The following is a 24,836-nucleotide window of genomic DNA, read 5'->3' on the forward strand; positions in this document are numbered from 1 at the left end:
TTCGTTTGATTCCGCATAGTTTTGGGGTTTGGCGTTCAGGGTACTTTGGGACAGAAAGATGATGATTATACAACGCTGACGAATGCATGAATCCGGCTCACGGGCCGCGGTGGAATTAGCTTTGAGGGAAACGACCATTCGGCACATGGATATCGAATAGTCTTCTCGGCACATCAATACAAAGCTCACATGGATTTGGTCCAGTACTGTCATTCGTTTCGTTTGCTCTGGTTCGACATCTCCTATCTGCACAAGTGTACATGGCCAAACTGTATCTACCGACTTCGTAAACATCCCTCATTATTGACCTCCCAAAATCCAAACAACGCCAGCGTTCCCGTATGTGTGCCCAAGGGACCGCAATCCGTGACCCGTATAAACCCATCCCAACATCATCCTACCACAGTCGTCGCTGGTAGTAAACCCTCTCTTCGCTTTCCGACAGCCGCCTCAGCTCTTCCTTGATCAACCGCCGCCTCTCGGCACGGCTGATGGGCTTCTGGTTCGATGCTTCGGGGTCGGGGTTCGCCTGGTCCTTCACGTTCCAGCCGTTGATGTTTCTCTCCCTCTCGTCCATCTTCTCCAGGTCTTCCCTACTGATCCCGCCCTTTTCCTCTTTTTCCGATGGCCCCATCATCTTCTGCCACATGCCGGATGTCCACCTTGCGGGTTGCAGTCCGGCCTTTGGCTTCTTCCCTTGCTGCTGCTGTTGCCTATGCTTTTCGGGCACCGTGGGGTTCACCTCGATTACGATCTGCTCCTGCTTCCCATTCGCGCCGTAGAGCGGTGCGTTCTGCCCGTTGCCTGCGGCATCCTTTAGGTGCTCGGGAACGTAGTACGATGCCTTTGGAGAGGGCCGTAGTTCGGGCTTGATAGCTTCGCGCAGCTGGCTGAGCGTGCGCTGTTGGATCACGTAGCCGCTAAGAAAGAGGGCCGTAGTACACGATACAACTATTTTCAAGGGGAAAAGCGTTTGCACGGAGTGGCGAAGCACGCAAACGCGGATCGCCGCTCGCGCGCAGGACGCAGTCTGAGGTTAGCCGTTTGTTCTGATTATCGGGAACGCGGGGGACTGGAATGCGGGAACGGGCGGGTGTTACCGATGGCCGAGGAGATGAGGACGGAGACTTGGGAGGAAGTGAGGAGCACCATGGCAACAACTGTGGACTTTAGGTGACGCAAAAATGGCGATTTCTGAATTCTGGAGACTTGAAGTAAAATTTCCTAAATGATTTGAATGATTTTAATGAGTTAGAGCTCGTTGAAGGCGTCGGCTTTTCACCTGGGCCAGCGTCGCAGTCGTCAGGGATGCGCGGCGTGAGCGTGAACTTGGAAGTGGGCTGTTTACTTGGTTCGCACGGCAACTATCGATAAGCGCCGTCAATTGGCTGTGACCTTCAACTTTTCCACCCTGCGTCACAAGCGGGAGCTCCCAACGCTTCGCTACCACCCCACCACCCGAAGAGCTACCTAATCCTCCACGAAACGCGACTTCTACTCAAGCCAGGCCTCGCCTTCATCCAATCTTTCCGTTCCCCCCATCCACACGCAACAAGACAGGCCGAGCCTCCCGAAAACATCCCAAAAACATCCCACTCCCCCCCCAAAGAGACGTCGCAAAGATGAGCAAACCCGACCTCGTCTACGCCGACGAGCGGCGCTTCCTCGACGAGCGCGGATCCTCCGCCTCCCTGGCCCCGAACGGCGAGAACCCGGCCACAATCATGGAAAAGGCCGTCCGCGAGCGCATCATTGACTCGTACTTTTACAAAGAGCAGTGCTTCGCCGTTAACGAGGCCGACATTGTCGACCGCGTCGTCGAGCACGTTACCTTCATCGGCGGCACCTCGGGCGTCACGCAGAAGCCCACACCCTTTTTATGTCTCGCGTTCAAGCTGTTGCAGCTTGCGCCGTCGGACGATGTGCTGGAGACGTACTTGGGCTTCGGCGGGGAGAAGTTCAAGTACTTGCGCGCGCTGGCATGCCTCTACGTCCGCATGACGAGGAAGGCCAAGGACGTTTTCCTGTTATTGGAGCCATTTCTGGAGGATAGGAGGAAGCTAAGGAGGAAGGGGCGGCAGGGAACGAGCTTGACGTATATGGATGATTTCGTCGACGACTTGTTGACCAAGACGAGAGTTTGCGCGACGAGTTTTAGGGAGTTGCCTAAGAGAGTTGACTTGGTGGATCTGGGTGAGCTTGAGGAGAGGATCAGTCCTCTGGGCGATATCGACGAGCTCCTGGATGAAGAGGAGGAGGACGAGGAGAATGCAGGAGCGAATGGTGCGGACGAGTCAGAAGGCGAAATAGGGGAAGACAGAAGTGGTGACGGGGAGCCGATGGACGTGGAAAGATCGAGGTCAAGGTCGAGGTCGAGAAGCCGAGACCGGTCTCCTTAAAGAGTATAGCGTTAGCAGAAGATGATACCCAACCCCTCGCCCACTACGGAGCAGAGAACAAAACAGACTCGAGCATGATTTGGGTGCCCTGAGCAGGTGTTCTTCAGTACTTCGGACATCTTCAGCTTGTACATGATCTCCTGACTTGGCGAAATATATACCAATGACTAAGCATCAAAAGATCCAAAAGACCAAAAAAGAGTTCACCCCCCGGTGGGGGCTACATCTCTGGTGCACTTGCTGGGAATTGAACTCGAACTCGTAGCCTGTCGTCGAGTAGGCTGTTGGCGTAGGACCTTAAACCCCTCCACCACGACACAGTTTGACCTGACCCCTCGACCTAGAGGGACGCCTGCTGTGCTGGTGACAGGAATGGAGTTGGCGCGCCCTATAGGGGCTTCTCTCGTGGTGTAAAGGTATCGGATGAAAGGGTTGATCGTTTTGGGTATATTCTATCGTAGTATACATTTTACAGATTATCACCTCCCAAAAGGCAACGTGACATATTACAAAACGCTTGCTGGCCGTCTCGGAGAAGACTTGCCATCAAGCAGACAGTTGACGGAAGAGGTTATTGGCCACGCCGAGCAACCGTTTATCGTCCCAATACTGGCCGATCAACTGGAGACCCGCCACACTCCAGCTATCGTCCGCCTGCCCATCTTGTGACTTGATCTTGATGGGAATACTGATGGCTGGAAGCCCAGCCAGACTGGCCGGGACCGTAAAGACATCGTTCATGTACACCTGCACCGGCGTCTGGCGCTTGATATCCTCGATTCGCGGCGGGAACGTCGGAGCAGTGGGACAAAGCAAAAAGTCCACCTGCGATGGGCCGAGTTTGTCCTGAAGCTCAATCTCATCCTTCATATCGCTCAAATCGAACTGTTGTTCGTCATAGAGAGGATTCTCGAGCCTGAAGACTCGGTCAAAGTCTCGCTGGACAAGCTTGCGCACTCGCTGCGCTTGGATGAAGTAGTTATCCATCGCCTCGGAGCTCAAGCTGTAAGAACCGAGGAGGATACGGCGTTTGACTTCGTCGCCGAAGCCAAGGCCACGGGTCTTGGAGTAGAGGACCTCGCCCGCGCCATCGCTCTCGTCTCCCCGGGTACCGTAACGGACGCCGTCGTATTTGGCGAGATTTGAAGCCGCTTCCGCAGGCGCGATGACGTAGTATGCTGATAGGGCATGCTTCGTGGACGGTAACGACACTGGGACCACCTCAATGCCGGATGTCTGCAGAAGATCTGCTGCGTCAGACCAGGCAGCCTTGATCTTCGGGTCCAGCTCCTCGATGTTGTATTCCAGAGGTATGCCGATTCTAAGTCGTGACTGGCCAGCTACCCCTCGACTCTGATGCTTTCTTCGAAAGCTCTTCGACAGGGAGGTCGGGTCCTGAGCATCGTGCTCCACGTCCAATCCGGTACTGAACACCAGATCCTCAATGACACCAACCTCCCTAGCCAGCAGACCAACAGTGTCCAAGGAATTCGCATAGGGAACGACTCCAAATCTCGAAAGCATGCCGTAAGAAGGCTTGTATCCCACTACACCGCAGTATGCAGCAGGAAGGCGGATTGATCCGCCCGTATCCGTCCCCAGCGCGACGTCCGCTTCACCAGTCTGAACCGCAACCGCGCTGCCTCCTGAACTCCCGCCAGCAGAGGTGGGCGTCGAGGATAGCGGATTGAGCACAGGACCGTGGACCGAGTTCAGCGAATGGGAACCCATGCCGAATTCATCCATATTTGTCTTTCCAATGACTCGGGCGCCTCGTTCTCGGAGCTGGCGCACGATGGTGGCCTCGTAAGGGCTTTTGTGGGAGGAGAGGATGGCGGAGGAGCATGTTGTCGGCAGCCCTGAGGTCGCGATATTGTCTTTCACCGCTAGCTTGAACTTGGTCGCGGCGTCAAGAGTTATTGCAGGTGTAGCTGTCGCTGCATTGGAGGGATCTGCGGCTCCTTGTTAGCTGTGGCGCAATCGGGGCGGGATAGGTGAGCTGTCTCGCACCTGGCCGCACGAAGTGGTTGAAGTTATGGTGCGAGCGTCTCGGCTGCCGGGCTGCTTGCGCGCCACATCTTGATCTCAATGGCCGCAGATGCAGCCGCGAGAGCTTGACGTGAGAAGACATGTGGCTATGAGCCTGTGACGTTGGTTTATGCAGCTCCTGGACTTTTTTGGAGAGCTTCCCGACTCGGTGAAGATTGGGGCCAATTCACGGAATGCCGGATGATGACTAAGCTAAACCCGGGGTGGACCTCAAGCTCCGGGCCCGTGTCCGATTACCCTACCTAGGTATCCGAATAGATGTTTCAATCACACGGGACGTTTTGTTTGTCCAACCATCGCCAGTTTCTACACCTCGTCGCTTTTATTATTGGCCTTTCCTGTTTCAATTGAACCGATGAGAGCCCCTACGAAGCCAAATTGAATCAGAGAACCAATTTACGCGCAGAAGATCGTCTTTCAAGGAATCTATTCAGACTAATCTCATTTCTTCTTGCACTGCATGATATTACTAAGCTTGTGGGCTGCTATTGAAAGTCGCACCATAGACTTGGTCAGACTTTGTAATTGGTGTCATCTTTACTCCAATGTCCCGAGCCACACTTTTGCCAGATTATCTATCTTTACCTGAAGGACTGTTCCATTCCTTGTAATTGTAATTATTCACCTGAAGGCCCACCCTCTTCACACCAGAAGCTAACAAATATCTTCAGAACGTCCTGCTCTTTGATACGAGTCCAGTCCCAAAGTAAACGTGCTCGTTTCCGCAGCCAGTCGTTTTCGGGAAGCATGATTCAACAAGTTAGCGGCATGCAAGTGTTGGTGGCGCACCGACTAGCGTGAGGACTTGTCTGTATCGCGGTTGTCCTCACAAACGAAATTCATCTTGGCAAACTCAGGTGTGCTCAATTCTTCCAAATCGACGTCGTGGTATGGATACACATCCATTTTCTCACCCATGGTCACGGGGTGATTGGTCTGGCCGGACTCAAAAGCCGAGTCGAGCATTTCTGGCTTATTTTCGTAAGAATCGTGCCTCGATGAATTCAATGCGCACCCAAGTTGCTCATTCTCCCAAGGTGGGTCTCTGTTAGACAACCAAGAGCACGCTTTTCCATGTCGATCGTATACCTTCCCACTGACGGCACCGAAAAGAATGTAAAATAAGTCAACACGATAGAAGGCGCGAGAGAAGCGGGCGTGCTCGGCAGGCGATAGAACGGCGGGTGCCGGTGGTCTTGGGGTGTCACGACAAGGCTGGCCCCAGGATTATACTGCAAAATCGGTTATGATAGTTTCAGTCAAGGCGTGGGTGTGCGACATCAATCGTATGAGTCCTGAAGGCAGTGGCCGGATCATGGTTCTCTGTGGAGCATGTCTAGCAAGCCGCGAATAGAGCTCTCATCGCACTGATGCGGAAGTCTTGTAGCTTCTAGCGGTCGTTACTGAGTAAGGTAGTAGGTTTGGTTCCACTTGGCGACGACAAATGGCTGTTTCAACACCATGATTTTGCTTGAAAAAAAGAATGCATATAGCAATATAAAAGAACAACTCAAGCCAGAATCTCAAAATCCTCTAGACTGTAGAATCGATGGCACCAGTTTGCAAGGGATCTCTGTACTTAGAGGCATTATAACGACGATTACGCTTCCGCCTATGACCGAAGATTTAATTAGAATGCTCAGTGCGGGAGGAAGTTTAAGACAACGTTGGCAGTGGCGGGAAGTGTATTGAGTGAACTTTTGAACTGTGAACCCCGACGTTGCAAACGCCCTGTGAGGAGCTAGGCAATCCTCGACCAACGCAGCGCTAAGTGCAGACAATACAACCAACAGCAATCAGGTGGGAAAAGCCGCTCTAACGATTGCATGCGACCTGTTTCAGGTTTAGTCACCCAAGCTAGACCAACCGGCCTGTTTTCACATGAGGAGAATAATGCCAAGGTCATAGGTCGCTTGTTAGGCTAGAGTCGATCGCCTACACCGTGGTGTGGCAGTTAAATTTAAATCTAGCACACAAACATATCTAATCCGCCCATCGCTTGTCTATCATCTGAGGTTTAAGAACAAAGGAAATAAACATTACAAATCTAATCTATACCGGCTGGGCCGACGTCGACTTTTCTTTTGCTGCCTCCTGTGGCAGATCATTTGCTGGAGCTTCGCTATCGTCTGTGGTCGTGTCATTGATTTTATGCTTCGGTATGGCGTCGTCACGAGACTCCAAGTTGCGGAAGTTGTGTGTGTCGAGTCTTTCTCTCTCCTTCTTGTTGAATACCACACCCGGATGTCCAAATAACAATGAAAAAACAGCCAAAACCATTATACTACGCAACGTTAGTAATCAAGCTTATCTGAATAATAGAGAAAGGGGGCTTACGATGACTCCAACACAATGAAGAGTGTTTCGTCTCGGAACCAATGACTGAAGTACCCCTCGTGCAATTCCACGATACGGTAGATGCAACGCACCAGGATGAGCAAGGTACCGGCGCTCAAGAAACTCAGAAAAATGACGAGTCTTTTGCTCATGGGAGGACGAGTCTTTAACTGATTGTAGGCAAAGATGTAGTCTGCAAACAGTCCGCAGAATACCGAAAGCGAAGCGACTTGCAGCACCAGTCCAGCGAGTGAGATGTCGACGCCTTGGTCTGCGTCCGCTTTGGTGTCGCTGACGGCGGACAGGGCACCCCCAACAGCCTGCAGGACCAAGGAGACAAGGTCCACGGGGATGAAGGTCCAGTAATACAGGCGAGGTGAAAATCGTGAGATTGATGGATCGAGGAAGTTGATACTGCAAAAGCTTTTAGTCAGCGTTCAAAGCTTGGGCAATGAACACAATCAAGGAACTGACGTTTGAGAGAGTAGAACGTAGGTGGCGGCAGAAAAGAATACTGGTGCTATTGTGATGCAGACTGTGATAGGCATTAGCTCCAGAATCCTTTGAGCGTTTCGGGTAGCCCGAGGAAGAGCATCCTGGAAAGAGGAAGAACTACTTACTGATTTGCATGAGAAACCCATTAAAGTCGAAAGGGTTGTCGTAGATGAAAAGCCTCCCTACGTAGCCGACAATTTCCAAAACGCAACCGCTGATCATGCTTGCTGTGAATCCCCAAGTTTTCCACTTGAACCCAAGGACGGCATGTAGGGCCAAGGCTGCAGAAAAGAAACCGATAAAGATGCCGCTAGCGGGAACAGAAGGCTTGTACTGAAGAATACTCCATTCTATCGGGCAAAGGCTGAGCGTGCAGTTGGCATCAGGTCCGAAAGCGATGAGGCCGTCGGGTAAAGTTTCCGACATTGTGAAGTTTGCACCGGCGAGGTGTGGCGTGAAGCTGTTGATGAGAGTTCAAACGGGTCGGGCACTATAGATGAAGAGGGCGGATCCAGGGCAAGTCGGCATGAAGGAAGTTTTATAAATATGGCCTTGCGCCAAGGAGACGGAGTTCAGAAAAGTTGACAGCTACAGTCAATCAGTCATCAATGACCCAATCCCCCGGTGTTCCGCGGGTGCAAATGGGTGTCCGGCGCTCCGTGTCCGTCTCGCACAGGTACAGCGGGCCTGCACATCATCACGTCAGAAGGTGGCTTAGACGCGTCCCGACATGGCCCACTTCGAATATTTGCCTAGTCGCAGCCTCCCGTGGTCTGAGCTATCTAATCTAAGCAGCTAATCCGCGGATTCTCTTTGGCATCTCATTGACAGCTGGGCAAACCTCCTCTCGACGAATCCTGTCGCAGTCAACTCAGCCGCAAAACAGAAGTGCCACAAGATGGGGACTTATGAAAGTTCTCAATTCACAAAGCTTGACTAACATCTTTGGCCGCCCGGTTTTTGTCGGAGAACAACTGGATAAAATTGCAAGTGCAGCGTCGCACGGCCTGTGTAAATACATGTCGCCTGAGGAACCAAAATCAAGGTATCTCCGATGGAATAATAAGGCAAAAGAGCCAGAATAGACCAGACTTAACCCAAGTCCCTGGGACGCGTGGGAGTGCTGCGCTAAAGAGCGGTGATGGTCTTAGTCTGACGTTTAACACCCTGGACGGTTTTGCCTTTTTGGGATAAAATCTCGCGGCGCTAGCTTTTGTGGAACGATTGCCGGGTGGGCCACTCCGTTTGGCTCCGCAGACCCATAAATTCCAGGCCCGAATGATCCGTCGGCCGAACAGACTGGAGAGCAACACGCCGAGTGAGACGAAACAATGACCGACACTCACTCTCTGGTCTTTTCCCTGGAGCAAGGCGGCCTCACTTAGGGATACCACATGTGGGCTATTTAGACTCAACAGACGGTCCTGCGCGCGGTATCCAGAGACATCGGATTCCACATCACTGGTGATCTGTCCAATTGATAACTCCCCCTGTATTCATCTTATTTTTATTTCATATCGTATTAGTAATTTAAAGCGCCCGGCTGTTTTGATTGTGCCGCCGGGCTATTTTGAGTGTGTGCCAGTGTCAGAAACGTCCTGCCACTGGCAGCAAGTCCGCGGCAGCCGCCGCCAGCCAAACAATCGTCAATTACGACCGCAAAAAATCGCAAAGTGCGCCTATACAGAGTACAGCTGGCTGGCACTGGCATACAAACTTTGGTCAAAATAGCCGCAGCGGCTCAATTTAAATAGCTTCACGTATCAAGAAGTTTAAAAGATTTGCTTGTGTTTGGTTGTGAGGTTGTGCCGCGCGCCGCGTGCCGTCGGCGTGCCGTGCCTTGCCTGCGCTTCATTGCAATGCCACGAAGTACGGCGCCCCCGACAACCCTGTCCAGCCAATCGGTTTGGAGTCTTCCAACATGAGCGACGCTAAAATTTAGACTGATGACGTGTATTCAATTGTTTGACTGTTAGGGCTGTTTGCAACAGGCACCGGAGCAAGAGTTTTCTGCACTACTTCAATGATCTACCTTGCAGACAGAGATCCACCAAAGTGCCGCTAGTTCAAAAGCACATCACCTACGAAGGGTTTCGCAGCAACAGTTCATCACTGTGTGTACCTACTGTAGATGCGCTGTGTTAACTGAAGAAAGAATTCAAAGATTGTCCCAGTTGTAGCATATGTGCCCCGCGGGAATCTCGAGTTCTCTAAGAAGAAACAGTAGTGATATATAATAGACATTTGCGAAGTGGTATATGGAATCTAGAGGTTTCATGATGGCGTTTCTATAGTATGAATTGAGCCGGATATGACATAAAACTCCTGCATCTCGAAAGTCAAGGAAACTGTTTCATGTTAATCTGTTCGTCAATGAGACGTCTCGGCCTAGATCAAACTGATGTGTACCCCATAGTATCAGCTGAACAACCGCGATCCCGTTAGCCCTGTCAGAACTTCAGAAGAGCTCGAGAAACTTCGTCCGGCGAGGGCCGCGAGGCAGCTCTCCAGACCTCCAACAAGTCTTTCCTGTACTCATCGGCCAGTCCAAAGCCCCGACCTTTGACGATGTCGAGGAACGCAAGCATACGAGTCTGCTCTGTCGAAGTTCCCATCTCCCTTCCTATGAACTCGGCAAGGGGTAGATACAGCGCGACATCGAAACCCGACTGGCTCGTAAGCGTCTCAACGCAGCCAAGCGCAACCAGTGCTTGCTGATGGAGTGCTTCCGCCGGCAAAACCGGCAGCTCGCACAAGAGTGATTTCCAAGATTCGTGATTCAGTCGGTAAGACAGCCCGGTGAGAGCCCAGTGGTAGTAAGGGGTAATACAAACAGAAACCTGGCTGTCGGGGTCTTGGGAGAGCTGCAGGAGGTTGCTAATGACTCGAGCTTGCAGAGTCGATGCTTCGCAAATGATATCGAGGCCTTGTACTTTGAGATTGATAGCTTCTCGACGGTTATCGCCTTCGGAAGGCCACGCATTGGCTCTGCTCTCTGACTTGAGGGTCCATTCAACCATTCTAACGGTCGTGAGTCTGGAGTCTGCATATTGCTGCTTTGATACGTTGACGAATCTGGAAGCTTACCTTGACTGTAGCCTGGCCCACTGGTTCAAAAAAGATATCATATCATCAATCTTTGCGTCATCTGATATAATTTTAGGTGCCAGAGGACGTCCTATGGAGACTTCAGGCTCCGTTCGGCGCTCTAAAGGCGCTTCGTTGGCGGCAATAGCCGAGAGAATGTTGAGGAAGTTGAAAAATTGGATTAAGCTTCTCTCAAATGTGGTGAAGCCAGCGTAGCCATTTACTCTTGTATGTTGTGCAACATAGCTCGAGATTCTCTGAAGCCATTTCTTGAAGGCTCCATCTTCAGCACATAATACCAGCTTATTACTGTTAGCTGGAATCTCAACACCCGAAAAGATAGTGTGGAGCGGACCTCGATGACTGCTAGTAGAAGGGTGCTGAGTAGGACTGAGCTGAAGGGTGACGAGTTGGGCTTCTTCAACTCCATCGCCATCAGAGCCTTTTGCTTGACCCATGTACCCAAGAGTGCCCTCTTCTCTTTCTGGCTTACTCGAAGTACTTGGGGATTTTGACAGGCGTAAAGGCCGCCCATGATTGACAACGTGCGACTAACGTTTTCATCTCGATGTGAGAGTGCCGTCACGCCGGCGCTTCGCATCACGGACGCTTGGGTCAAGTATCCGACTGACTGGAAGTATGTGCTGATGTATTTCCAAGAGTCTTGAACCAGCACTCGAGGGAGTGAAGATGCTTGCTGCTGCTGCTGCGGGACGAACCGAAAGCCTGCGGACGGCCCCGATGAGGCGCACTCCAAGCCGCGGGCCACGCAATTTGAACAGGGCCGACCACCATTGCACTGACATTTATCAGTATCGCTCAATTGTTTGTTTCTGAAGGAGGTCTTGGACGGATCTGTAAATGTCAAACCTTTGCATGCAATCTCTTGCAAGACGCGCAGCGGTGTCCGGCACGGCGCTGGTCAAGTTGTCCACATGGCATTGGTGTGGCTCTGTAGCAGATTAATACGTGCGAATGGGGTATTTGGAGGAGCACATCACATACTGCAGGCGTCTGACTGGATCCTTGGAATCAGATTGAGGCGTAAGAGATGGATGGGGGAGAGATGTTCGTCAGGGAGACATTGCCTGGCCTATCCGCGGGGTCCGAAAATGGAGCTGGTTACATCAGCTATTGTTGTGGCGTTTGGTGAGGTGATAGAGGCTTGGCAGCACGCTTCCCTAGGCTTGGAGGGGTTGGGCTCCACAACGCTCCTGTCAGGCTGCGTCACATCAAGAGTAATGCACGTAGGGTCAAGTGGTGACTGGCATTCGAATCTGTCCTTCTTAGGCCTACTACCTCTATTTTGACTCCCGAGCCTCGTTCTATAGGTAAACCACATCAGTTACCGGCACCATAGTGGCGGTGCCCCTGTTGTGGCGGTACAACTGAAAGCTTCTATAATATGTCACGCGCCAGAGCCTAGAGCACACAGCAATGGGCCTATGAAGTGGGTAGAAAGTAGCTTGTAGTAACCCAAAGTGAACAAGGAAAAGGTCAAGTCCATATCTTACGTGAGTGTGAGGGACACGTGAGAAAGCACGTGGCAGACGAAGTCGTTTGTGCTGATGCTAGGCCACATTCCGTGTCGTAATATACAACCAAAAAGCTCGGAACAAAACTTTCAGATCAACACTGAGGTTTCGATCCTCACCTGATCTTTCATGAAATATACACGTCTCTCTCGTCTGCCATGTGAAATAGCTAGAGCTATCGCTGCCTGTAGTTGAAGTTTTGCATCCGAAGTCCGGGCGAGCCTCGAAGCAAAGCGAATTCGATTTCGCCAGGTTTCTATTGCAGAGAAGATTATTTTTCAGGTCAATATGGTCTATTTTGGTTTCGGAATAATGCCGTGCTTGCTGCCGTATACGATTCAATAAAAGGAGAAGAGTCGGAGCCAAACATACAAATGCCGAATGTCCGTACAAGGCCTTTTGAATGTGGAGTGGATGAATCACATAGCCTTTGTGTACCTATTATTAAGCAACGCGTGGCATCTACCGTTCATGACGGTTGCGACGGAGATTGAGAAAGCTAAAATGGTTTGCGTCCATACGGCCAAGTCGGCCCTCCAGCTTAGTTTCATCTTGGGAACAGCCAAATACCAGAAAGGGTAGGAACTGCGAAATCGGCAAGTATCGATAAAGTTGCTTGCTACTCTCCTGTTGTAGTTATAGGAGGTGGGCTCTGCAGCATATACTTTGGACGGACAATGATTAGTCATGAAAAAGTTAGATAGAGCAGTTTCGCTAGGTTTCGATAGTGTGGAAACAAGTTTTCTATATCCGTAGTTTGCTCGGGTTCTCAATACATGTCTTCAACGAAGCCAGAGACGCCGTGTGCTCAGTATGTCTGTTTCACTACAGCTTGCCTTAGCAATCAATGGATTGAAATTCCGAGGAACCAATGCCCTGATCCGATAACCGATGCACCTGTTGGAGACTACTTGCCCTTGAATTTCATTATGGAGATACAAAGCTGCTGGCAATGCGCACAGATCAAACCCCGTCACTCCGAGCCTGTGCATTGACCAGACTCGTTGGCGCCCCGCTGTCTCATGGCGTGGCATCCTAAGTGCAAGATCAACGTTACCTAGGAAAAGTTGACGCTAATAGAGTCTAGAGCCTGGAGGTCACGATAGCATAAAGGGGTAAGTGGGCAGTGATGGCTAGGCAAAAGTTTCTTTTCGCGATGAAGCAGGTGCATATACAAAATCAGCTGTCGTCAGCTGCAAGACGATGCTAAATCAACGGCATTGAAGACGCGAAATTGAAGCAAGCGTTCTAGTGTCTGGGAATAGGAGACGAGACGTCTCGGGGGGGAGATGCAAGCGACGCCAACGCACCAAGTATAACCGTCCCGAAGAATGAGAAGCCGCTGAGGTAATAAACAATGACTCCAACGATAGGGTTATCGTATGGACCTTCCGACCGAGAGTCCTGTGCTGGCGAATGCGGGCTATCCGGAGCTTCTGCGTTGCCCTGGGATCAACTCGTCTGCTCCAACAAACAAGCAGCCAACCCCTGTTCGGCCCCTGACAGCTCGCAGCGACGCCCAGGCCAGCGATCCTTGCAAGCGCACCACCCATCGGCAATGTCCAGACTCTCATTCCCTGATAGCCTTCGGCGGCCCCTCTCTTGTCCGGCGTATCTGGCGTTAGCTTGCGGCATTGGCTTCCAGTGGTACGGTCCGTAGGGACTTGGCCCCCCGCGAAAAGATCTTTTGGTTATTCGTGCAGCAACATATGGCTTTAGACAGGATCCAACGCATCTGCAGCGGCACGCCGCAGGGCTGCTCCAATTGACAAGACGCCGATGTCGGTTGTGCAATCATTAGTGATGCAGAGAAAGCACTTCATCAAACACAAACGGGGCGGTTTTGGTGAAGGTAGCCACAATTCGATATTGTGATGAATTACCCGCACCAAATGGACGCGCCCATCCAGGCCCAGTGTTTAACCCTTCCGAGATGCAGAACGAGGCCACAGCTTCCATCTTATATAGATGGCGCACGGAGACGGCGGCGACATGCCGGAGAAGTCGGGCCACGCGCGCGTTCAAGCAGCATTATGCTAGTTAAGAAGGACATTGAAGTGGGCTTATATCGAGTCATGCGGGATTTCATTGGTTGGTTTGAGGTTCATAAGATTGACCAAGAGCCATTCGAAAAGTTAAACCGGCGGGGACAAAGCGACGACACCTCAACAACCTGCCATCACCTTGTTTCCTCTTAGAAGCCAGACCCGCCGTGATTTAGGATTTAGTAGCTTGGCACCACCGTTAGTGATATCGCCCATATTGCGCGCCGCTCGCCGTCGCCAGTCGTTGCCAACAACGGCCGCCACTTTAGGGGCGGGGAAGAATAACGGTGAGACGGAGAGCAAGCTTTTTTTCAGTACCGTTGCTTGTTGCACGGATGATGGGCCAGCTATTTTGGGGACCCGTCATCTTGTCTCCCGCAGCTCGTTGTCCTTGTAGCTCGTCGTATACGGAAACCTTTTCGACCTTTCCCATCTCCATTTCCCAGCCAGCTGGACAGCTCCAAGACGCTAAGCCAAGCTAACAAGGTTACTTTGCTTTCCTGCAGCGCGGTGCACCGCCCAGGCGAGGATCCCCAACCATGACTCGGCCTTCTTTTCATAGCTGGGACTGGAGCTTTTGGCTGAAAATCTTGGCAATCAAAACGGGATGAACATGAATGGGGTTGATGGTGCTGCACTGTTGATAACCCGCATGGGCGCAAAGGGGGCCCCCGCAGACTTGGCAAATTTCGATAGGATATATGGTCGGCTTGCCATGCCTTCCTATGATAGATTCTGATCCTTCTCTTGTCCTTTACTACTACCTAGTCAAATGTTAGTCTTACTATCGTAAGACAACGTCACTCGTTTTACCAAATACCAAAGTCGTTCTTTATAATACTAGTCATTCTTTCGCACCATGCATTTCAAAACAATTGCTGCCTCGCTCCTCGTGGCGGGAGCGGCTGCCTCCCCCTTCCAACGCCAAACCTCGAACGAGACCTTCTGCGATGAGGACCTTCCCCTCCCTGAGCCGAGCACCACCGGGACTCACTTGCCGCCGTTCCCCGTGAACACCACCGTCCCCGGTGTCCCGTCCAATCCTGGCGGCTCTTACCCCGGCTCTCCGTCACACCCTGGAAACGGCCCAGGTAACGCTGGTGCCGGCTCTGGTTCTGGTTCCAACTCTGGTTCTGGCTCTGGCTCTGGTTCTGATTCTGGTTCCAACACTGGTTCCAACACCGGATCTAACGGAGATTCCGACAAGGGATCCGACGACGACGACTCTTGCCCCAGTGAAGACCAGCCTGGATCCGGCGATTCACAGCCTTCCGCCGGCTCTAACGCTGGTTCTGGTTCTGGTTCTGGTTCTGGTTCCGAGACTGGTTCCGGCTCTGGTTCTGGCTCTGGTTCCAAGACTGGTTCCGGCTCTGGTTCCGGCTCTGGTTCCGGCTCTGGTTCAGGCTCTGGCTCTGGTTCTGGTTCCAAGGCTGGTTCCGGGTCCGGGTCCGGGCCCGGCTCTAACACGGGCTCTTCCACCGGATCCTCGACAGGTTCCAACACTGGATCTAACGCTGAATCTAACGCTGGATCTAACGCTGGTTCTGACACCGGCTCTAACGGCGATTCCGACAAGGGATCCGACGCCGACTCTTGCCCCGGTGAAGACCAGCCTGGATCCGGCGGTTCACAGCCTTCCGCTGCCCCGTCCGCCCCCGCCGGCAACGTCCCCTCATACCCGGGCAAGCCTGCCGCCGGCTCTTCCTATGTCCCCTTCCCTCAGAACAATAGCATTCCCACCAATTCTCCTTCCCTCATTCCCACCGAGCCCATCGCCATCCCCAGCACCACCGTCCCCGTCGGCAGCAACAACACCGCCCCGGCCTCCGGCACTCCCTCCGCCAGCGCCACCGCCCCGGCCAGCAACGTCCCCTATGGCGATCCCATCTTCAAGTGTACTGTCCAGGGTGACTTTGCTCTCACCTTTGACGACGGCCCGTTCCTTTACACCAATCACGTCCTCGACCTTCTCGCCGAGGCTGATGCCAAGGCCACTTTCTTCCTCAACGGCAAGAACTTTGGCGACATCAACGACTACAAGGATGTCGTCAAGCGTATGATTGCCGACGGCCACCAGGTCGCCTCGCACACTTTTGACCACGCTGACCTAGCCACTCTGGGCGATGCTGAAATCATCACCGAGATGACGGAGCTCGAGGATGCTCTCCTGAAAATCATCGGAAAGTACTCCACCTACATGCGTCTTCCCTACTTCAGCTCGAACGACAACACCCTCTCCATCCTCAAGGCTCTTGGGTACCACGTCATCCAGGCCGACATCGACACTCTCGACTACGCCAACGACGCTCCTCTCGGCAACCTCACCAGTGTCGGTATCTTCCAGAAGGGTGTCGATGCCGGTGGCTCCATTGCCCTGGCCCACGACGTGAGTTTTCATGAGTTCAGTTGACATCTCGCTTCATACCCATACTGACATCCATGGCAGGTACACCAGAACACCGCCGAGTACCTCGTCCCCGAGTTCCTCCGCATCATCAAGGAGAAGGGCCTGAAGGCCGTCCCCGTCGGCGAGTGCCTTGGCGACCCCGAGGCCAACTGGTACAAGACCAAGCGCACCTCCACTCCCTCCGCTACCGCCTCCAAGATCTCCATCACCATCACCAGCACCGCTACCCCCACCGGCGTCATCGGTCCCGGAGGCGCCTGCGGTGGCCCTAATAACTACGTCTGTATAGCCGGCACCTGCTGCTCCGAGTACGGCTACTGCGGTTCCTCGGAGGCCTACTGTGGCACCGGCTGCCAGTCCTCATTCGGCATCTGCGGTGCCCCCGGCGCTGTTCCCTCCGGCAGCGGCAGTACTCCGAGCGCCCCTGCCCCCTCCCAGACTTCTGGCGGCGTCGGCCCTGATGGCTCATGCGGTGGTCCCAATAACTACGTCTGTAAGCCTGGCAACTGCTGCTCTCCGGCTGGCTACTGCGGTACCTCGGAGGCCTACTGCGGCACCGGCTGCCAGTCCTCATTCGGCATCTGCGGTGCCACCGGCAGTAGTACACCGAGCGCCAGCGCCCCTGCCCCCACCCAGACTTCTGGTGGCATCGGCCCTGACGGCACCTGCGGTGGTCCCAATAACTACGTCTGTAAGCCTGGCAACTGCTGCTCTCCGGCTGGCTACTGCGGTACCTCTGAGGCCTACTGCGGCGCCGGCTGCCAGTCCTCATTCGGCATCTGCGGTGCCCCCGGCAGTAGTACTTCGAGCACCGCTACCCCAACCCAGACGTCTCCTGCCTCTGGTCGTATCGACCCTGAAGGCACCTGTGGTGGTTCCAACAATTACATCTGTGAAGCTGGTAACTGCTGCTCTGAGTACGGCTTTTGCGGCACCTCTCCAGCCTATTGCGGCACCGGCTGCCAGTCCTCATTCGGTAATTGCGGTGTCCCATCTAACTACGTTGCCCCTACCCCCACCCAGACTCCTGGCGGCATCGGCCCTGATGGCTCATGCGGTGGTCCCAATAACTACGTTTGTAAGCCTGGCAACTGCTGCTCTCCGGCCGGCTTCTGCGGTACCTCTGCAGCCTACTGTGGCGTCGGCTGCCAGCCCCTATTCGGTGTTTGCCCTAGCACTGTCCCTACCCCGACGCCTGGCACTGGCGGCATCACTCCTGACGGCTCCTGCGGTGGCACCTTTAAGTACAAATGCAGGGCCGGCGACTGCTGCTCTGAGTACGGCTACTGCGGTGGTGACGACGATGCCTACTGTGGCACCGGCTGCCAGCCCTTGTTCGGTACCTGCTATACCCAATCTGGCTCCAGTACCGCCACCCCCACCCCGACTCCTTCTGCCCCGAACTCTTCTGCCCCGACCCAGACTCCTCCTGCCCCGACCCAGACCTCTGGCCCCGTCAGCACCGACGGCACCTGCGGCGGGGCTCAACGCCTCACCTGCCCTGGAACGACCTGCTGCTCCCCTTACAACTTCTGCGGAAGCACTGATGCTCACTGCGGCACTGGTTGTCAGTCTGCATTCGGCCACTGCTCTTAAGCCGGTGGCTCAGTTGAGAGAGTTTGTGGGCTATAATGGTCACAATAGATTAATGTGGTTTGGGGACAAATTTTCTTACATGTATCTTGTAGAATTGTGTGCACAGAGTCAATAAAGTGTATCTACTCCATCTTTGATATAGCCACCTAGTCATCACAAACCCGTCACACTGCTCTTCTCGCTTGAGCAATATCCGCATGGTTTTGTAGGCCATGAGCTGCCAAGCTACTACTAGTAGTCTGCGAGAGACTGAAACAGTCGATTGCAGGTGCCCGAATTGTGAATGTGCCAAGATCTGTGGCTCGCTTCAAGGATTCCGCCATAGGCGTGCCATGTAACTAATAGCCAGACTAGTAAGAGTAGGTAGGCTTGAAGAGCCGCCGAGAGACAGTGACTATCACGACTGTGTAGAGACCAATGAGAAGGCGACTAAAGCACACATGAAGGCCGTCATCTCACTGACCTGTCTATCACCGTAGTAATTTCTACAGGAACCTGAGTTGTGCAGAGACCGCGGGAATCCGGGGTATCGACGACGGGCTGATGTGATCAGCCGATGCCTTTGGCGGGACTTGTCTTGCTTATGTGTTCCGGCTATGCACATCCATGGTTGCAACCCGCGTATCGTCCGGAATCGGGACACTCCGTATCGGGACACCCCGCATCTGGCAATAGGTACATCTTGTGTGGTCGGCCGACGTGATGAGATAGTGCCAAGCAAGAAAAAGCCACTGATATATCTGGGGATGTCGTACTCGAGTTCGTGCTTTCATGCCCGAAGGTGGGTGACCCTGAGAGAACCCACCACTTGAAATAAAGACCGACCTCGGTAGCGGAGTTGGTTTCTTTCAGAGATCAGCCTATGTGTACAGGAGATTGCTTTTGGGGCCTTCACTCTAACTAAAACTCTTCTATATGAGGATACCATCGTCATTCCCCCTAGTCTGGCTTTTCGCAGTGATTGCCAATGAAGGGGAACGTCATCAATAATCATGTCATTGTGTCGAACCTTGCGGAACAAATGCTAAGTTGAGTTACAGTGCATGCTCATAGTTCAATTTCATATCCATCGCGTCACTAGCCGTTGGGAATATTGTAAGTTGCACCGATCAGATATCATTGCTTCCTGCTTGAATCGTCTTCAACTCCTTCTCCTGACTACTGGATCAGCAACTCGCAGCCGATTTGTTCTTCAAATGGTTCCGCGGCATGATTTCTTACAGAAAGAATGTCACAGTGTACGGCTTCGGGTATGGAACTTTGGACGGCAACGGAGAGACTTGGTCAGTAGCTCGATCCTCGGCAAGATTCTTCCAACTTGAACTGACATTTCAGTTACAACCTGGTCAAAGGTCAATCTAAGTATCCGGAACACCCTCATTCTCTAGCACTCTAGAAAGCTTCAGACATGATGGTAAAGAACGTAAGCATGATTCAAAGTCAGATGTGGACCATGGCAACCATCACGTTCCCCATCAATGTACATTCAAAACCGCGACGACGCGATGGCTATCAGAGATAACTCCATAAACATCCTTATTGTGAATTCCACTATGGATCACTCTCTGGGTGTAGCCTTTGGTAATCTTGGCCAACACAAGGTCGACTTTGAGCGCGTTGAAAATATCACTTTGAGACATATTAGGGGCCTTGAAACTCGGTACCAGTCTGTCAAGACGGAGACTAAAGATTAGGTGACCTATCCTCCAAATGGAGGTGGAGGTGGTATCGGATGTATGTGGAAGCTGAGAAGCTTCCGGCCTGTCTTCTGAAACAAAAGCAGGCTAACTAATGATGCGGAGAAAAGACTTCAAGAAAGCGAGCAAGTCGCTTGCTTTGCAATACCAAAGCCTCCAAACAGTAGTAGAAACGCACTAATCGTATTTGTAGCTCTCCAAGATTCCGAACTCACTGTAACACGAGAGGCGCCCTTCCTCATTGGCTAACGCACCAGTTTCAGTGGCCAACAAGGAAACTGTGAAAGCAGTACGTTCAAAGATTCGTACATGACGCTCCGCAACTGGGTTGGCGATGGCGCTTCTAGCTACGGTGCAGACATGAACTAAAGCCAAGGCTCCGGAGGGTACGGGAACATCACCATTTAGGACATTGACTTGAAAAACACCACGACCGGAGCTGTTATCACCAAGTACCGATGCAGAGATGTTGTTTCGGTACACGGTTTCGAATGCAGCTTAGCGCCGTCAAGACAGCCACAAGTTGATCAAGTTATATATCTTCTTTCAACACGACTGCTTCCACCGTCACCAAGAGAGTGGCCTGGAAGCGCCAACAAAGTTGTCTCGCAAGAGTTGGGCGTAAGCTACTCTCATCTTATAGAACTCTTCAGACAGGAATCAATCCCTCTACTCATAGCCTTCCCCCATCAGACATTGCTCTGAGTTCGAGACGACGACTCTGCTCTGCCTTGATGATTCAGATTGCAACCATCTCCTCTACCTCCTTGCATCTTTTTTGGCTCGTCTGGGATGGGGGAATATTATTCCCACATCTCTCAATTCGTTCGTCACTTGAAGAACATTTATGTCACGGTCAAGTCTCTCAGAGGCCGCTTTGTCCCAGCGACTGCTTGCGGCATATCACAAAGTCTGTGGCGAAGTAATGTGTCACTCATATTGACTTGATGAACCTAATCTCAGGCTCTTCCCAAAAGCTCCTGGATGATTTATCCAAAACCCCGAGTTCATGATCCTCTCTGTCTTGGACTGTATTAACTCGGACTCTTGGATACTGATAGTCGTCTCGAACTGGCTTGGAATTTGAGCCTTCGGAAATCAAGGCAATGACCCATTCTGTTTTGGTTCGACCCCTTTCCCCAGAGCTCAAGCTCAACCTTCGACTCAACAATGGTTTCGAAGTTCGCTGCGGCAAGCCAAAAGTGTCCGCTCTCCCGTTTTTCAATGCCGGTCCGGAGGACAGGATACCAAACCGTTCCGAAAAACCCTGTTATTCATCACGCTAGAAGCTCAGATGAATATCAGCTTGCTTTCATATGCCCCGAGCATTTACATATTTATGGTGGACTATGGTTGGGACGACGAGGCCTAACAAAGTGTGGACGGAGGAAATCCCATTGGTAATGGACCCAACTTTAGCCGACGGGCCCAAGCTCAACGCCTCAATGCAGGTCCGGGGATCGTTCCGGGCACGTGGACTCGGACCCTAGCTCTGCGCCATCACAGTTTCAGACACTCCAGAGCTCGCATCTGTTAGTCCTCTACCCCTCTTTCTTCGCATTTCAAGGCCGATAGGCGAGTGGTATCCTAACAAGAACCTTGAGGGATCGTCGCTGACGTAGCGGGTCGTCAGGGCACCCATCGGAGACTGGACGGAGAGCTTCAGGGAGCTCTCTATCTCCAGGCACCCGTGACCGTGACTCGCCAACGCATCGCATCAAACCCAGCCGCCTCAGCATTCCCATCATCCTCCCCGCACGAGGCGAAGCGAAGGGGTGCGGCATTCTATTTTCTCGTGCATTAGCTCTTTTGCTCTTCCTTCTCATCACCAAACCCAGCTACCACATACCTACACACGCACACAAGTATGGCGAAACAACGATCATCACCACCCTCGCTCCGGCGACACCCCTCCGTCCTCACGGCCGCGGCCGCAGCGGCAACAGCCCTCTACCTGCCCCTCGCCTCCGCCTCCCAACCCGGCGCCGCGTCTCCCGTCCCCGCCCCGATGCGCGACCTGACCTGGGGCCAGGTCAACTTCCTCCACACGACCGACGTCCACGGCTGGCTCGGCGGCCACCTCCTCGAGCCGCAGTACTCGGCCGACTGGGGCGACTACGTCTCTTTCGCGGAGCACATGCGCCGCAAGGCCGACGAGCAGGGCGTCGACCTCCTCGTCGTCGACACGGGCGACCGCGTCGAGGGCAACGGCCTCTACGACTCCTCGTCCCCAAAGGGACTCTTCACCTATGACATCTTCAAGGAGCAGACCATCGACGTCATCTGCACAGGCAATCACGAGCTCTACCAGGCCGACGCCGCCCAGCGCGAGCACGACATTACGGTGCCAAACTACCGGGAAAACTACATCGCGAGCAACCTCGACTACATAGACCCCAAGACGGGCGACCGCGTGCCGCAGGCGCAGCGGTACCGCAAGTTCAAGACCAAGAACCAGGGTCTCGAGGTCGTCGCCCTCGGCTTTCTCTTCGACTTCACCGGCAACGCCAACAACACCGTCGTCCAGCCGGTCGAGGACACAATCAAGGAGGAGTGGTTCAAGACGATGCTGCGCGAGGAGAAGCCCGACCTCTTCGTCGTCATCGGGCACGTTGGCCTGCGCATGCCCGAGTTCAAGGCAATCTTCACCGCCATGCGCAAGGAGGCCTGGTTCGCGCCCATTGCCTTCTTTGGCGGCCACGCCCACGTCCGCGACGCCCTCTCCTTTGACAGGGAGGCGTACGCCATCGCCAGCGGTCGCTACGGCGAGACCATCGGGTGGATGTCGATCAACAACGTCAAGAAGAAGTCCAAATCTACCACCGCCGACGGCGAGGTGTCGGACGAGGCCGCGGCATCAGTCTCCTTTTCCAGAAAGTACATTGACAATAACCTGCTGGGCCTGTACCACCACACCGGCCTCAACGAGACGACCTTTCCGACAGAGCACGGCAAGAACGTCAGCAAGCTCATCACAAAAGCCCGCAAGGCCCTCGACCTGGACTACAAGTACGGCTGCGCGCCCCAAGACCTATGGGTGAACCGAGCCACGTACCCGGGCAACGACAGCATCTTCACCTGGCTCGAGACGCAAGTGCTCCCCGACGTGATCCACAAGGACGACAGAAAAGACGTGCCCCGACTGGTCATCGTCAACACGGGCGGCCTCCGCTTCGACATTTTCAAGGGCGCCTTCACAAAGGACAGCACCTACATCGTCTCCCCTTTCACGAGCACCTTCAAGTACATCCCTGACGTCCCCTACCCCGTGGCCAAGCGCGTAATCGATCTCCTCAATAAGGCCGGCAAGATCTTTGAGGAAACAAATACGCACGATGCCCGCTTCATGAACATCCCGGAGATGATGTACCCCAAGGACGACGTCGTCATGCTCAAGACAAAGGAGAAGGAGACGGAGGGCGAACCCCGCCGCCTGGAACTCCGCCACGCGTCCGACGACCAGCAACCGCTATCCGATGGGAACGACAAGTCCAAGAAGCCAGACCTCATTGGCGGATACACCACCAAAGACGACATCGGCACCGACGGCGACGACACGGAGCACTCACCCATCACATTTTACGAAGTCCCCAACTGCATCCAGACCGAAATCGGGTTCCCCAAAGAGGGTGAGCCGGAAAAGGTGGACCTCGTCTTCATCGACTTCATCTTGCAGTGGATCATTGTCGCGCTCAAGTTCAGCGGCGGCGAATACAGCGAGAATGACGTGTTGACCTGGTCCGACGAGACGCTGACGTACAAGATGGGCGAGTGGATCAAGGAGAACTGGAAGGGAGACTGCTAAACGATACGGCAAAGACAGAAGGTCTCCTTGGCTGCTCGAATACTCGCATCTTCATTTGTTTAAATTGATTTGAGCCTCAGATAAATGGGGTCACTCGATAGGAGTTTTTGTTTGAAATGGATCTGAACCCCAGATTTTTGCTTTTCATTGGGTTGTAAACAACACATGCTCTCTATCTTAGTTAGAAGAGGTCGTATTTTTACACTAAGATGCGAATCTCGGCACAGAAGGGGGGGGGGGATATTGGCACGATTTCACGGTATGCCACAGAATGTATGGTAACACAGGTAGAACTACACACGGTAGACTGCAATAAACAAGCCCGAGACACACTCACCTGCCACGTTGCGTCTCAACAATGCCGAGTCAGAATGTGTTGTCCGCGCTGGGACACTTGCGCTCGGCCGTATGGTTCCTGGGTAGCTGACTGTCGACGGACCTGTCAGTGTCATTCACCCACCTGAAGGACCGACCAATACGACCTCGTATTGGGGGCTCACCGGCAAACGCACATCGTCCGAGTCCGAGTCCATTCTCTCCCATGTGGGCAACACGATAGCTCTCTGCAGCAACCTCCTTTCCCGCCACCCTCTTGCACGCCGTGTACTACTGTGGCGCACGGCAGAGGCCCCGAGACGAGCAAGCCACGCAAGCCAAAGGCGATATCAAAATGACTGAATATGGTCGTGGGGAAAAGCCGTATGGCGTCCAGACTTGCAACTTTGTCAAGTCTGGATCTCTTCTAGCGAGTAAAAGTTTTTCCTCTGGGTAGCCCCCCCCCTTCTTGAAGCCTTTTTGTCAACCGACGTCGGGACGCCCGAGCGAGTGCATTAGTTGTCGTTAGCTGGTGCGGGCCGACCTCTGTTTTTAGGGCGTGGCATCAAGGCGGCGACGCTATTGACAGACTGTCAGCTGAAAGCTGTGCAAACCAATGTGTAAAGTTGTCCGACTCAAGCCTGGTGGATTTCTTCAGTAATATGGGTGGTCGGGATCCTAGGGGGTGGGAATGGCACCATCCTCCTATTCATGCGTCTCCCTAGATCTGGGTCCTGGCTTTTTCCCTAGTCCCGCTACACCAAGATAAGGGACGGCATGAAGAAGAAGCCTACTGTATCGGGTGTGACCCAAGTATCGTACGCATCCACGCGTGTGCATGTGGGGGGTTTTCCAAGAAAGACAAACCGGATCCCGAGTCTGCCCTTCGCAAGGCGGCTGCCCGCGTAAGGAGCATCGTCGATCCGTCGGAGGGTTTCTTGTCCCTGGAGATACCCACAGACTTCTGCAGGCAATACGAGAAAAGGTGTCGTGCTCACCCGTAGATCTCAATTGAAGTTTGGATACGTTTTGACGTCGACGGTCCACCGGCGACGGAGAGATTCTGATG

At 53.2% G+C, this 24,836-nt stretch overlaps 9 protein-coding genes across 9 annotated transcripts; 4 read left to right on the plus strand and 5 right to left on the minus strand.

Annotated features, from left to right (window-relative positions):
• Positions 1 to 397: 397 nt before the first annotated feature.
• CORC01_01118 (uncharacterized protein) lies at positions 398 to 1,152 on the minus strand (the record flags this gene model as incomplete). The annotated part of the gene is made up of 2 exons (XM_022612774.1): positions 398 to 1,011; positions 1,101 to 1,152. The coding sequence occupies 2 exons, from the start codon at positions 1,150 to 1,152 to the stop codon at positions 398 to 400; spliced, it is 666 nt and encodes a 221-aa protein (XP_022480535.1).
• A 470-nt stretch (positions 1,153 to 1,622) lies between these two features.
• On the plus strand, positions 1,623 to 2,399 carry CORC01_01119 (PRP38 family protein; the record flags this gene model as incomplete). Its single annotated transcript, XM_022612775.1, has 1 exon — positions 1,623 to 2,399. One exon carries the CDS (start codon positions 1,623 to 1,625, stop codon positions 2,397 to 2,399), a length of 777 nt encoding a protein of 258 aa, XP_022480536.1.
• A 546-nt stretch (positions 2,400 to 2,945) lies between these two features.
• Positions 2,946 to 5,414, minus strand: CORC01_01120 (uncharacterized protein; the record flags this gene model as incomplete). Its single annotated transcript, XM_022612776.1, has 3 exons — positions 2,946 to 4,351; positions 4,410 to 4,571; positions 5,279 to 5,414. 3 exons carry the CDS (start codon positions 5,412 to 5,414, stop codon positions 2,946 to 2,948), a joined length of 1,704 nt encoding a protein of 567 aa, XP_022480537.1.
• Positions 5,415 to 6,500: 1,086 nt separating this feature from the next.
• CORC01_01121 (parasitic phase-specific protein PSP-1) lies at positions 6,501 to 7,706 on the minus strand (the record flags this gene model as incomplete). The annotated part of the gene is made up of 4 exons (XM_022612777.1): positions 6,501 to 6,732; positions 6,786 to 7,199; positions 7,260 to 7,320; positions 7,406 to 7,706. 4 exons carry the CDS (start codon positions 7,704 to 7,706, stop codon positions 6,501 to 6,503), a joined length of 1,008 nt encoding a protein of 335 aa, XP_022480538.1.
• Positions 7,707 to 9,730: 2,024 nt separating this feature from the next.
• CORC01_01122 (uncharacterized protein) lies at positions 9,731 to 11,245 on the minus strand (the record flags this gene model as incomplete). Its single annotated transcript, XM_022612778.1, has 4 exons — positions 9,731 to 10,301; positions 10,368 to 10,669; positions 10,723 to 11,185; positions 11,238 to 11,245. The coding sequence occupies 4 exons, from the start codon at positions 11,243 to 11,245 to the stop codon at positions 9,731 to 9,733; spliced, it is 1,344 nt and encodes a 447-aa protein (XP_022480539.1).
• Positions 11,246 to 13,699: 2,454 nt separating this feature from the next.
• Positions 13,700 to 13,861, minus strand: CORC01_01123 (uncharacterized protein; the record flags this gene model as incomplete). The annotated part of the gene is made up of 1 exon (XM_022612779.1): positions 13,700 to 13,861. One exon carries the CDS (start codon positions 13,859 to 13,861, stop codon positions 13,700 to 13,702), a length of 162 nt encoding a protein of 53 aa, XP_022480540.1.
• A 421-nt stretch (positions 13,862 to 14,282) lies between these two features.
• On the plus strand, positions 14,283 to 14,429 carry CORC01_01124 (uncharacterized protein; the record flags this gene model as incomplete). The annotated part of the gene is made up of 1 exon (XM_022612780.1): positions 14,283 to 14,429. One exon carries the CDS (start codon positions 14,283 to 14,285, stop codon positions 14,427 to 14,429), a length of 147 nt encoding a protein of 48 aa, XP_022480541.1.
• A 377-nt stretch (positions 14,430 to 14,806) lies between these two features.
• On the plus strand, positions 14,807 to 17,950 carry CORC01_01125 (polysaccharide deacetylase; the record flags this gene model as incomplete). Its single annotated transcript, XM_022612781.1, has 2 exons — positions 14,807 to 16,333; positions 16,394 to 17,950. 2 exons carry the CDS (start codon positions 14,807 to 14,809, stop codon positions 17,948 to 17,950), a joined length of 3,084 nt encoding a protein of 1,027 aa, XP_022480542.1.
• A 3,564-nt stretch (positions 17,951 to 21,514) lies between these two features.
• Positions 21,515 to 23,452, plus strand: CORC01_01126 (calcineurin-like phosphoesterase; the record flags this gene model as incomplete). The annotated part of the gene is made up of 1 exon (XM_022612782.1): positions 21,515 to 23,452. One exon carries the CDS (start codon positions 21,515 to 21,517, stop codon positions 23,450 to 23,452), a length of 1,938 nt encoding a protein of 645 aa, XP_022480543.1.
• Positions 23,453 to 24,836: the final 1,384 nt, after the last annotated feature.

This window comes from Colletotrichum orchidophilum (genome assembly GCF_001831195.1).
Source record: "Colletotrichum orchidophilum strain IMI 309357 chromosome Unknown Scaffold_6.1, whole genome shotgun sequence".
Classification (NCBI taxonomy): Eukaryota; Fungi; Ascomycota; class Sordariomycetes; order Glomerellales; family Glomerellaceae; genus Colletotrichum; species Colletotrichum orchidophilum.